The following is a 13,658-nucleotide window of genomic DNA, read 5'->3' on the forward strand; positions in this document are numbered from 1 at the left end:
ATGAAAATATTTGAGTTAACGAAAGTTTGAGTTATCGGGTACTGGAACGTATTATATGTTGAAGGGGAATGCAAAACATTCGTCTTGAGTTATCAAGTATTTATTATTGAGGTTCTTTTCAATGTGTTATTTGTGGATATTGCAACCCACATTTGTGATATGAAACTTCCACATTGTAGTTTGGATTTTATCATTCAGGAAACGAACTTCGATATTCTATGTCGATCCCATGTCGAGGTTATCCCTTTGATGGGCTCAGTTAAACTACTCTTCGTCTGTATTTACATAAAAGTGTTAATTATTGAAGGTGACGAAAAGGAAAGCAAAGATTCGCAAGAAACCAAAAGTGATGCCGAGGCAATAGAAAAAGTTGTTGAAGTGAATGAAAATGGCGGCGATGATGTGGTAATGAAGGACGATGTCGATCCAAAGATGTCTGAAAATGAAGTAGCCGAAAATGTTGAACAGGAAACTATATCAAAAGAAGAAAAGGAGGGTGCAGACAAAAGTAAAGTGGACGCAGGCGAAAGCAATGAGAAGGAGGACCAGAAAAAGGAAGAGGGGTGTAAAGAAGAGAAGGAAGAATCAAAGAAAGGAGAAACAAATGTTGCTGATAATAGCGAACAAGAGAAAGAAGGGAAGAAGAATGAAGAAAATACTGCAGAAAATGGCGACAGCAAGACATCTGAAAGTGATTTATCAGCCGTCCCGAAACCAGAAAATAAATCTTCAAACTCGAAGCCAGCCACCCCAAGCTCAGTGTCTGAAAGCTCATCCTCAAGACCCTCCAGTACTACAGGGGCATCAACTACAAAGGAACTGCCAAAATTTATGTTCAATATCGCAGATGGAGGCTTTACGGAGCTCCATGTTCTTTGGGAGGCTGAAGAAAAGAGAAAATATGATAATATATGGTGGAGATACCATGATTACTGGCTGCTTGTTGGAGCTGTTGTGTATCCTTTGAGTTATAATTTTTTACTCTTCTCTTAGCCAATCTCAAACAGAATTTTTCTGTATATGACATGTTTTTATTATTCTGTATGTTGCAGACATAGAACGCACTGTGTTACTTGTTCATAGCAATCGCAGTCGATTCTTCGATAAATATCTTTAGAAATCCATTAGTTTCAAGGACATTCTTGATACGGACATCCTTGGTGCAGTAAGAATCTCTAATTTTGATTGATATCCACGTACCACACCTCTGAAGTTTCTTTAACTCATAAATAGCCATGGTTATGGTAGATGGCAAGATATTCAGAACGACCCACGTTTTGATACAATCAACAAGCCGTTTCTACGCAGTAAGTTATCTTTTGTAATGCTCTAAGTCTCCTCAATCTGCCTCAATCTCTTAATGCTTAGTGCTGGTGGACATATTTGTATATTCAGGAGCATTTGCCCCATGTATACCAGTGTCATTCGTCAATTCCTTTATCCACCATTAAGGTGTTTGACATGCATAAGTACAGCGAATCCAAAAATACCTTAGGCCAAAGTGATCAGAGCACGCGCACAAGAAAGGAATTAGAAACTGCTCACATGAAACCTTGGTCTAGGATTTCACCGATTTGCAGAAAGACGGAAACTGTTCACGTGTTTTTCTCTATGCGCAGTTTGATTGGTCAACCGCTCGTGGTCGAGTGGTTGTAAGCCATTTTTACCTGTGTCAAATGCTTTTAAGGCTGTTAGCTTTTTCCCCTCTCCTGTCGACTTTACTGACAGGGAATAATACCTCCTTACATGAAGCACTTATCTCCTTTGTTTCCGTTTTGTTTTATGGGGCTCTTGATTTGCTTGGCGATTTCAAAGTCCACCAGCATCATGCATTTCAATATTTATATACTACATATGATATTTCTTCTGCTTTAGCAGACAGAATGATGCAATATTTTGAATTGATGATGCCCTTTCAAGCATCAGTGATGCTTTCTGTATTCATACTGTCTGACTTGTTTGCTAAAGCAGGAGAATTTAATGACAAAGGACAGGTTGAATAAATGTGCTTTCAGCGATATCTTTCTGGACAGTTTTTATAACTTACATTGTATATTAATTTATCGTCACATGTCTTTTTTCTAGTGTCAATTGATTACAAGAATAAGTTCATTGCTAGACGTTTCAAGGTTTGTTCATTTTTTTTCACATCAACCAACAATCAGTCATCTTACCACACTTCATATTTCCTCTCCTCATTTATTTAACATCTCCCCTTGCTCAAGCTAGCTCTCATTCACTTAATAATTGTGCTGTTGCTGGATTTGCACCATATACTAAAAGCTTTGTAAGCTATCTGGCAACGCCCCTTCGCTCAAAAGCCCTACATTTTCTAAATGATGGTTATTATTTGAAACAAGGCAGGTGCTGGAGGATTTAATTTGAAATTGCGTTTTCACCTTATTAGAATAGGTTGTGGTTTAAAGTCTTATTGATATATTACGATTGCTTATTGCACGATTTCTCGAACATTTGTTTTTCTAGATATTTTGTCAAGGTTGCCATAAAGGTACTTAATTTGGTGTGTTAATATAAGTTTCGATTTCCATTTGAACATGATTTAGATTTTCAAAGGTAATCATTAATATTGTAGTTGCTTGAGCAAGCATTGATCGTTGAGGAGCAGCTGAGGAGGGCTACCCTTATGAACGTCAAACAGGACAACAGCCACCCAGGAATGGCGTTGCAGTCGCGGTATGTTCGAATATTTGTTAATGGTCGTTGTGCTGTAGAGGGAGGGGGCGGGAAATGTAAGAGGCGTCACATAATCGACAGCGAGAGGCAAAGTCAACGCCACCCAGTTCCTCTTGTGTGCTCTTTAATCCACTGAAAACTCACTAACCTGGCCAAAAACTCACTCAATGGTTGCTTTGATATACGCAAACACATGAACAAATATTGATTGATATGACTTTTGCCAACTTTTGAGAAGAGGTCTTCAAAACTTCCAGTGTTCAATTTTGATTTTTTTGAGATGTAGCTCTTCAAGAAAATTTTGTCTTCAGCTCCACATTGATCGTGTTTGACAAAGCAGTGTCTTGAATGTGCGTTTTAAGAATTCCTCTTAATCGAGGGCAAATTGTGATGGCCTGATCTGTCTCGGCATCATATGTTCTCAGCTTACGCATGCAAAAAACTTTTGTGTTTGGCATCATGTAAACTGGCCTTAACAGGACACAAAACTATCGACAGAAAGCATGATGCGCCATTTTTATTTCCTCGTAGATTCGCAGAGCTGGAATGTTTGGCAGAAAGTCATCAGCACCTCTCCAAAGAGTCATTGCAAGGTAACAAACCAGCAAATGCTGTTTTACACAAAGTACTAAACCAACTCGAGTCTTTGCTGTCTGACATGAAGGGTGACGTTGCCCGTCTTCCTTCATCGCTTGCAAAGATGCCGCCCATTACGAACAGGCTAGGAATGTCTGAACGGGCGATATTAAGTCGCCTGGCAACAGGGGGGCAAATAACAACAACTGCGACAACAATTTTTACTGGTACTCCACCTCATATTGTGGGGCAGCATGCTGTGGGGGCACATTTGACGCCTGGTGTTTTAACATCAGTGCCGCACCCAGCAGTGGCTTATGGTACATCACCCACTGTTGATCGACCGTCTATTTCTGTTGGCACTGGCACAAAAGTTATAGTTGGGCCAGCTCAGGCAGGTCACCTTGGAGATTTACCACACAGCTCCTCGTTTCCTGGTACTTTAAAGACATCTAGTCATAGTCCACACCTGGCAGAAGATGTTGATCGTTCACCAGCGGCTAGTAGCCCGAGCTTTAGCCATTCATCTGGAAAGTCGTCGCCCTTGGCCGCCAAGATGTCGTCATTGATAAGAGAGAAAGCTTCTGATCTTGGTTTGTTGAAGAAACCGGACGGAAAAGACTCAAACGAGAAATCAAACAAGAATGAAACCTTTAAATAGCTTAGGTTACTCGTTATGAATACAATTTAAATTAAGGTCCTAAATTAATTTATCAGCAGATTATGTAGATGGTGCAGTATATTGTTAGTGGCGCGTAGCCTTGTCTGGATGTAAAAAGTTGTTTTAGGGACGCTGGGATTATGGTGCACACTCAAGCGGTCGTCAGATTTCTTGTTAAGATGAATAGCTGTCACAATGGCTCTGAATAGGACTGCCTCTGTTATTTTTTTGGATTGTTCAATGCTAATCATCTTCCTGTGGTCAACAGTTGAATGATTTTACAAGGTTTAGGTTGAATATTGTGCAATTTTCAATAGAGCAGTCAAAGGCAGTGAACCATTTATCAGATACCAGATGACTGTCCGCTCTCCAGGTGTCCGCTCTCCAGGTGTTCACTGTTTAGATGTCGTTTCTGTAAGGCTGCAAAACTAAACTTTGCAACTGATTTGTTTTCCTGTTGTTTTGAGGTGTCTGTTTTTAGGCGCTGTCCGTCGCTGGGAGTTGTTTGGTAGATGTTCAACCATACTTAGAGTTTTATTTATTTGTTACTGGAAATACGTTATATCGTTTTCCTCTACTTTTCGTCCACCCCAGTCCTCCCTTTTGCCGCCATTAATCAGCTCTGTCCAGCCTTCATTTCGTTTTTCATTTCATTCCATACATTTCTTATGAAACGACATACATTACTTGTTTATTTTTTTTATAGAAAATATGGCCTTTAAACAGGATAGTTTAGAATAATCTGTCTAGATAAAGTTTGGAATCACAAATTGCAGTCTTTGAATAGAGACACTTGTTTGAGCTTAAGCGCTAGGCAGTCCCTTCAAATGGTCCTGCGCTTAAATGCCTAGCATTTCTAGTCTCAGTTGGTCCAATGTTCCCTCGACATCATTGCCCGCAATCTTTGTTTTTTCAAATATGATTGCTTTCCAATAAAGTGCCGGGAGATTGTTGCAAGTCAAGTAACAATTTGCAACCGAAGCATACAACAAGACTACTTGAGTTGTCATTTAGTAGAAACTTCAGTTAAATTGTAAATACATGTCGAGTTTCTTTTTATCCCCTTAGGACTGGGTTTTGCCTGTTGTATGAGTAGAGAACCTCTATACGAAGTTCACTGATAATTTACGCTATCATCTTGCCATGTTATTTCCAATGACTCAAGACATTTGTTTTCCACTCTCATACTCGAAGTTTTGTACCCAAACATCCAGCTCCATATTGTCATAAGTTGCCTTTGAAAAGGAGTTAGTAGTGTATCAGTAATTTGTAGTGGGGGCAAAATGGTGCATCTGACACCCTTAAGGGTAATTTCGAGCTGCGTCACCCCAATTGTGTAAATAGGTCAATTACATAGAATTTAGATTGAGGCTGTATTACTCATTTAATTAAATTGTATAGTAGAAGAAATAGTCCAATTTTTCGCTTTTTTACCTGCATGAAATTCAAAGGTATTATCTTGTCTCTTGTGACATCATAAAGGCCTGCTAGGGCGTTAATAGGATGACGGAAATAATTCCTTTTCGGGAAAAATCTATCCAGTTTGTAACAACTTGAGCTCTGCATTGTAATTCTTGCATCTTACAATCTTAGACCAGGTATGAGGGACTGAAAGCATTGCCATCCTTATAGCAGTTAAATTTTGATTGCAAATTACTTCAGATTTGAAAAATGTCTTCACTTACGATACTGCAATATTGCAAGGTTGTTCAAAAAAAACAAACGGCCATTTTTCTAAAGCAGTCTTTGCATGACTCAGACCGACTCAAGAGACTGGAAAGTTGACCATGACCACGAAGGCAACAAAATTTATACCGTATTTCCTCTAATGGACGCCCCCTCTGTCAAACGCCCCTATCTGATAAATGCCGCCCTCTATTGAACGCCAACACCACACCAAACAAGAGGTAACGAATAGTTTATACGCTTACTATTCGAAAGCTATTAAAGTTGTCATGTCATAGAGACGAGGACTCTGACGGAAACAGGAGTATTGATATTCCTTGACATTTTCATAACGTGAAGTTTAAAAAATTTCTCACCAGTCTTTATTACGTGCTTTTGGGAGAGAAACAGTGTTTAAAAGTCTGTTATCTTTTTTCAACGCACTTCTCTTGTCATTTTTCATTTAGTATTAAACGCTGCCCTCTGATAAACGCCACATCCAGAATTTGGATTTTGTAATATAATCTTTAGAGAAAATCCGATATCCAGATGCTGTTAGAAAGCAAGGCCTGGGGAAAATGACACATTATTGACTCTTGTGTCCACCAAATAGCAGTCACCAACCCTATAAATAAGTAAGGAGCTTAGGCATAAAAACGGTGATTTTTACTGTTTGTTTTGGAAAATTCTAGATTTTTGACCAAGCCTTGTTAAGTCAACCAATAATTGAAAAAAATTTAGTTTGACTTTAAAAAAAAGTATGGGTACTTTGGGATGTCAAAATGTTTCATTTTGGAGCAGTTTTCAAAGTTATATACCAGAAGCAAATTAATCTAAATAGTTTCCTTAAAATAATCATCAGACATGAAATAGTAGATGCATATACGTGTCACAGCCCATTCTCTTTCTTTTTGGGCCACATCTTCCTTCTGGTAGAAATCAACAATACCTGATAGGAACCATGACAAAATCCCACTTCATAAGCTCTAGCAGCAATTGTTGCAATGGCAATGCTGCATCAGGTTTCAAAACAGTAACAGTTGTCGTGCCCTTTGGACTGGTAGTGCAATATGTAGCATATGTTCTTGAATGAGCCCTTTGATGCTAATACTTTATGGCCAACCTATAATCTGATATTTCATACTTCAATGACTACAAGCTGAAAAGTTTTTTCTGCCATTGCAGAAGAGTGGTTCCACAATTAGAGCTGTTGAAACATTTGAGAATTTGCCATGTTTTACCCTTTGATAGATGAGGTGCACTCATGTATGGATACTGAGGAGCTAGGTCCAGAGTTTTAAGCATGACCTTGCTACACATTTTGGTCCATGGCAAGAGGAATTGTCTTTAAAGCCCATTGTCAATCCTTTTCACATAACTGTAGAATCCCTAAAAATAATCCTATCTCTACCAACTATATGAAAGCAAAAAACTATTTGTTACTAAAAGACTCCAGTTTACTAAGAGCATACTCCCAAATATCATCCCTTTAAAGGTAGAAAGGAAATTCTTGGGAAATCTGCTTGACAACATTAACAAAATTGTGAGTTCCAGCAGACAATGGGCCATTAATTGCTGACAAGAAAATGGTGTAAGAAACAATAAATACTTTGCGACAATATTCCATTTTAATAAAACAAATTAAGACAAGGCCCAATTTCCAGAAGTGATGTGTCATACATCTTGTATCATCAATCTTCACTGGCCAATTTCCTGAATAAATGAAATATGGAGGCATTAAATCAGTGTGTAGGTCTCTATATAAAATTGCTATTAATTGTGGGCTCCTTTGTTTTTTGCAAGTTGAATTAGACTATTTTGCTCATGCCAAGGAGGATTTGTCATAACTTGGAATCTAGATATAACAAGGATTCTGTTAAAGCTATTTCTCACAATGATATCTAGTCTTTATAACAATCACCATTAGCACTTGTTTTAATGCTGTCATGTCAGGTGCATGTCATTGCCTTATTTACATGTGCATGTGCCATTGTAGTTGTGACATGCCTGCTTCATATATCCTCCACTATTTTCAAATTTGTTTGCTTCCATGACAAAATGAAGAAATCACTGGAAAGCTGCAAACAGTTTTTGAATTGATTTACTAAACTAAAGTATGTTGTAAAAGATTGATTGATTGCTTGACACAGTGACTCAATTACAAATCAGTCACAATTGTTTTTAAAGAAAGCAGAAAAAGTTGTCATTTGAAGGATTTCATCTGAGTGTGGTATGTTGTTTAACAGAAAGACTTTCTTTTGAGGAGCCAAAGAAAGGGAATGCTATAACAGGGAGTAAATTGTAAATGACTAGACAAGTATGTTGTACCCTGTGTTTTTTCTTCATGTGTTTCTTTATGGTTTGTACATTTTGCTTCATTGAACTGGAAAGAGGGGATGTGCAAAATCTCTTAAACATTTGTCCAATTAATGGTTAGCACACATATTTTTAACACAGAAAAAAAGGTACTTCAAAAATTTATCATATATTGACAAACCTTTTTGACAAATCTTGGTAATACAAAAGCTGATCTGTGGACATCTTCATCATAATATCGTAACTTCATCTTTTCCTTTTCCTCTTCAGTGAAAATACGCAGTGGTTCCTTGAAATTTGTCTCAATATTTTTACTGCACATCATAAATCCTATTGTTCCACATGGATAAGAAGGTATTGAAATAGCTCCATATGATGAAACAGGAAATAATCTTCTACAAAATGTTTTCATTTCTTTGATCAGTTTTAAATGTATCCACATGCATTCTCCTATAATGGAAACAGCATATATATTCAGTGCATGAAATAAATGCCCATACTAGAGTTTAATCCGCTTATAGCATACTTGGTTATATACTTTCAATCCAAGGAAAAGGTCAGTAGTTAACACAAAGATTGTACCCTGTTAATAACATATTCATATATAACATACTTTTAGTTATAACATACTAACTGTCATTGGGTTCATTTTTATCAAAACATGTTGCACTTCCCCACATGGATTATGCGACACTGTTTTTAAATCTATAATACCTTGCTAAGAGGAACTCAACCTGAATTCCAACTCGCCATCCTTTAATTTTTTTATATTTTTCGTAATCATCCTTACTAACCTTGCGTACATAGGAGACCATCTGGTTTTAGAGCATTATTCATAAGTTTGTAAAATTCATCTGTAAAGAGACTTTCTGCAGGCCCTAAAAAGAAATTTTGCAAATTATGTTAATAAAAAGACTTTATTAATAGATTGAGATCTTCTAATTATTCAATATCAAAATTTAAAGCCATATAAATGGTTAAAGGCATTGAGTCATGATATAATGAATTGGGTATACCCTAAGTGCCAAAATTGGCTGAGTCATGATTTTCATGACTGCAATGCCACTGGTTGACCTGGAACTGGTCACATGAACTCACCTCGTACTGATTAACATAACAGTTTCCATCAATAGCAAGTTGTCAACAACGGATGCCAATATCACATGAAACAGCAGCGATCACACCAAAACCAAATTACCCCCTATAGAGAAGGCCTATTTACCATGACTCAATGCCGTTAATTTATCTTGTATTTTTATACTCAGGATTTTTATGCATTCCAGTTTTATACAGAACTAAAAAATATCTAACCGGGGCAGAAAGGGGAATGAGAAAAATAAATGGACAAAAGACAAAGAAGTTGACATACAGAATCCCGCAGATTAAGAATGAGGGTGATGTTCTGGCATGCCAAAGAATACTGTGTGGTGAATCACAACAGTAACAACATACATATGTAGTTTACATGTGCAGTTTTTTGATCCCCAGAATGCACCCTCAGTTGAAAGAGACATGGAATGCAAAGAATGAGAAAATGAAAATAAGTATAAAAAAGAGAAAATGTTAAGAATATTTTGAGTAGGTTCTGAAAACAAAGAAACAAATAAGAAGGATGAACAGGACAGTATAGCAGAGAGCTACATTTTCTGCAGCAGTTTCATGAATCATTTTTGAAGTAGAGCAAAGAATGGTGTTTTATATGGTAAGGGCACTAAATGTTTCTTAAAGAACTGTTTACAAATTTACCTGCAGGTCTAGTATTATGATTTTGAAGAAGCCAGAGATTCATTTCCTACATATTCTTGGCTACAAGAGTTAGTGTGGAGTTACCTTGCAAACAAAAATAGCTGGATGTAGAAATTATTTTAATTAAAACAAAAGATACCTTCAGGATCACTTGTATCTGCAATTATAACATCAAATTCTGACTGGTGATTTTTCATGAATTCAAAACCATCACCTACATGGAGGTTCATTTTAGGACTATCAAAACCCATGGCCAGATTGGGTAAATATTTTCTTGCAGCATTTATAACATCTTCATCTATCTCACACTGAGTAACCGATTCAACACAAGGGTGTTTAACAACCTCTCTTGCAACTCCACCATCACCACCACCTATGATCAAAACCTGCAGAGTACAAAATACTTACTTATTCTTTGAAATATCTTATTAAGCTAATTACATGGGTTGTGAAAGTAATAATAATCAAAAGTTGAGCCTTTACAGATATATAACAGATATTGAAGTGGCTCCAGCCAGGTACCTGGGCACGTTAGAAATGGCCAACCAACAAGGGTAGGTCATGAGGATTTTGCATGTGATTGCCATTTGGCATCTTTTGTGTTGCAAACAACTGTCAATAGCTAACAACTGGATGTGGGGTATTCTTAAGGCTTGAGAAACTCAGTTGGAACACAGTTTTAAAAAGACAAAACAAGAAAATAACAATTTTCAGTGCTCAGTCTGGAATATGAAAAAAAGGTTGCATAAGTCTTAGAGACTAGACAGTCTGGCATCCTGGGGATTCTGTTATGGTAAACAGGCCTTTTGAGGAGCAAAAAGTAGGCACTAACATACCGTGCTACTGAGTCTTTTTATAATTTTAAAGTTCTGGCAATATAGAAAACAATGAATAAGTTTTAAACAGACATTGTCCTAAAAGATTAATTCTACCTACCTTTTTGGGATTAGGATGTGCATTTAAAGGTAAGAGCGATATCATTTCTTGATAAGCACATTCATCTTTGTCTGTGCACTGGATGACTCCATCAAGCACCAGAACATTTCCATATGTCTTGCTGTCAAATTAATGAAATTTTAGAAAGATATTTGAGGGTACAGTTGAGCCTTGGTTCTAAGAACAAATAAGGAACCAAGGGTATTCTGTTTAATTACCTTAACACAAACTGCCAAGAGGTATTAGAGGCCCTGGGGCAAAACAGAAATACCAGGTTCCCTGTAGAAAAGCAAGTAAAAAATAGCTGCAACCACACTCTTTAAATTAGCTTGAAATACAATTAAATAAATTTTTGCAATTATTTTCTTTCAATCATTTAAAATGTTTTAAGCAGACCTTTGTTATTTGTTATTAACTCCATTTTCATATTTAATCCATTGTATTACCTACTTTGAGACGCTGGGACAATCTGCGCCCCTCTTTGGGACCTTGTTTGTAAAAGTTTGAATTGCATGCATGATATATTTAATGCCCAGTAATTTTCAACGCATGCTATTTTCTTCATGAAAGAGAAAATAAGGGAATTTCTTTGTGAAATCTACAGCAAAGGTTAGCAGCAATTGGGCCCTTTAGTCACACAGTTTATATTTTCAAATTATCCTGATCATTTTGAAAGATATTATTTAAATATCAATGGAAATAAAACATTAAAATGGATCCAGATCCCTGATAGCCTGCAAAATAATTTTCTACTTGCTATGTAGAGCAATTATAATTTGTATTTATACATATAAATAAAATATTTTCATATTTGTTACCTTTTAAAGACCAGAATATCTTGGTACTGAGATTTCCCACTATAGAGGACCTCTTCTACTTCCAGCCCAAAGACCTGTCCAGGCCATTGTTTGTTTTTCTCTAAAAACCATCCATTTTCAATTTTGTCCATCTTGAAATAACTAGAGTAGGAAGAAAGGCTGTGAACAAGATAATATATAATATTTTCACTTAAAGGTCAAAATGTTTAGTTTCCTTTTCTCAACAGCTATTAAATGACAGCATTTTTTAAATCATCACCCTTGATTACCCTTAGGTATCTTGATTACCCTTTATTAGAATGCATGAAGAGTATTTTGAAAGATAAAATACAGTTGAACGAAAATAACAAAACAACTTATACGATCAGGATATAATACTAGGCCACATTACATATTAAACATAAGAGCAGTCAAGTGTGTTCACAGCATGACTTAACTTGACGTGTCAATCAATGTTACTTTGAGTCAAAACATAGTAAATGTCTTGTCACCCTTAGCTATAATTTTGAAGGATATATGATTTTCATAGCAAATTTTGGAGGTATCTCAACATAAACTATTACGGTTAGAAAAGGATGCCACCGAAAATGTTTGCCTATAAGATGCAGATTTCTAAATGCTCTCGTTTTGGAACCAATCATAATATTGGGCTTATATCTTCATATCTACCAAAAATGAATGAAATCAGACAAATTTTGTTTGAATGATAGAGGAGGCGGTTTGCAGCCCACAAGATAAAAATACATGTTGAAAAAGTAAAAGTGACGAGAGAAAAATTTGCAAGAAATACTGCCTTTATTGTGGTCTTGTCATTGGGGCTTTTTTAAAGTTTTGTCTCATTGACGTTATGACAAAGAAACAAAAACAAACATGCATAAACAATTTGATTATAAAAGACTGGATTGAATACGAAAGTACTAAAGACGTAAGATGAAGGAAAATTCTTGGCATAGGCTATCGATCCTTATCATGTCGATGTTTTAATCTTAACAATTTTGACTGTCACAACAACGAGTAGACATACTTATGCATGACTCCATAATAGCAACATATCTGCAAAGTTCTATCAAACCTTTCTCGGCGCGTGGCAACGTTTCGTCCTCCACAGCAGTTCTATTAAAAAGATTGACAATACGAACATTTTCTATCAATCCTAGGAATAGGATTCTTCCCGTGTCTACATGTTTCAATCCTGAGGTTGTGAGCACTGAGACGTAGTTTTGCAAAAATGGATCGTTTCTTTATGCTAGGTATCAAGTCTGAGTAATGCTCAAACTTATAAACAGTTTTGAAAAATGCGTATGTATAAACACTTCTTACCCTGATATAACTGAACTCAATAGGCCCAATTTTTTCCCTACAAAATCAATTCCCCTTACAGGCTACTAAACTTCTTATCTTTTACAACGTTTGTATTTGAATTAGCGAAACACTATTATGGTCTTTTAGAATAAACAATACCTTAAAAAAGCAGTTTTTCCAGTAAAACTGGATTTTTTTTGACACGGCTTTGAAGAGGCCTGTCGAACTGGCTGTGTCCACGTGAAAGACTTGTTCCTGTCAACAAACGGCCTTGTAGGTTTTGATTACGCGGGATGATGTTTTTCACGTTTAACCGCGGGATGATTCCTGATAGTTTAGAAATGTTTAAATGTTTTGGGTTTCTGAGGGATTTAGAGTTTTTCAGGGATTTTAGAGTTTTTAGATTTTGACATCTTTATTGTAAGAAAAAATAAGATTCAAGAGATATGCTTTTTGAAGATGTAGAATAAGTGCCAGTAAGATACAGTAAGTAAGATAGTAAGATATAGGTCCTTTAGATTAGACAATACCTTGCAAAAGGCTGTTTTTTCAGAAAACTAGATTTGTATGGCACTGATTTGACGAGGCCTGTCAAACTGGTTGTGTCCACGTGAAGGACTTGTTCTTGTCAACAAACGGCCTTTTGGGTTTTAATCACGCGGGATGATGTTTTTCACGTTTAACCGCGGGATGATTCCTAATAGTTTAGAAATGTTTGTTTCTGAGGGATTTTAGAGTGTTTAAATTTTGATTTCTTTATTGTAAGAAAAAGTAAGATTCAAGAGATATGCTTTTTGTAGATACTGAAGTCACCCAATTCTAGATTTTGGAATTTTAGGTAGCATTGCTCCTGCTGGCCAACTATTTTTTGTTTTTTTATACCTCACAGGCTCTAATGCTATTTCTTCTAGTAGCCTTTATTATTTTCTCTCCATTCCAATAAT

At 36.4% G+C, this 13,658-nt stretch overlaps 2 protein-coding genes across 9 annotated transcripts in view; one reads left to right on the top strand and one right to left on the bottom strand.

The window, feature by feature from the left end:
• The window catches only part of LOC135687979 (ATP-dependent chromatin remodeler CHD4), a 31,408-nt gene extending 19,853 nt beyond the window's left edge, over nt 1-11,555 (top strand). For all 4 annotated transcript variants that reach the window (XM_065204633.2, XM_065204635.2, XM_065204631.2 and 1 more), the window contains 5 exons: nt 308-956; nt 1,234-1,307; nt 2,086-2,129; nt 2,594-2,694; nt 3,226-11,555. In XM_065204633.2, coding sequence (XP_065060705.2) covers nt 308-956; nt 1,234-1,307; nt 2,086-2,129; nt 2,594-2,694; nt 3,226-3,931 — 1,574 coding nt within the window. In that variant the 3' untranslated portion in view covers nt 3,932-11,555. The remainder of the gene's footprint in view (nt 1-307; nt 957-1,233; nt 1,308-2,085; nt 2,130-2,593; nt 2,695-3,225) is intronic.
• Nucleotides 7,206-13,023, bottom strand: LOC135687980 (spermidine synthase). Of its 5 annotated transcripts, none has more exons than XM_065204640.2 (7): nt 12,437-12,505; nt 11,413-11,553; nt 10,595-10,715; nt 9,798-10,044; nt 8,707-8,790; nt 8,094-8,362; nt 7,206-7,309 (listed from the first exon to the last, which is right to left on the bottom strand). In XM_065204640.2, the coding sequence occupies exons 1-7, from the start codon at nt 12,442-12,444 to the stop codon at nt 7,295-7,297; spliced, it is 885 nt and encodes a 294-aa protein (XP_065060712.1). In that variant the 5' UTR covers nt 12,445-12,505; the 3' UTR covers nt 7,206-7,294. The 5 variants fall into 5 exon arrangements, with proteins under 5 accessions (XP_065060712.1, XP_065060709.1, XP_065060711.1 ...); XM_065204637.2 differs by lacking the exons at nt 7,206-7,309; nt 12,437-12,505 and adding exons at nt 7,821-7,979; nt 12,874-13,023; XM_065204639.2 differs by lacking the exons at nt 7,206-7,309; nt 12,437-12,505 and adding exons at nt 7,821-7,979; nt 12,733-12,852.
• Between the last annotated feature and the right edge of the window lie 635 nt (nt 13,024-13,658).

This window comes from Rhopilema esculentum, chromosome 19, assembly GCF_057945365.1.
Source record: "Rhopilema esculentum isolate cy_ngs chromosome 19, ASM5794536v1, whole genome shotgun sequence".
In the NCBI taxonomy this organism is placed as follows: domain Eukaryota; kingdom Metazoa; phylum Cnidaria; class Scyphozoa; order Rhizostomeae; family Rhizostomatidae; genus Rhopilema; species Rhopilema esculentum.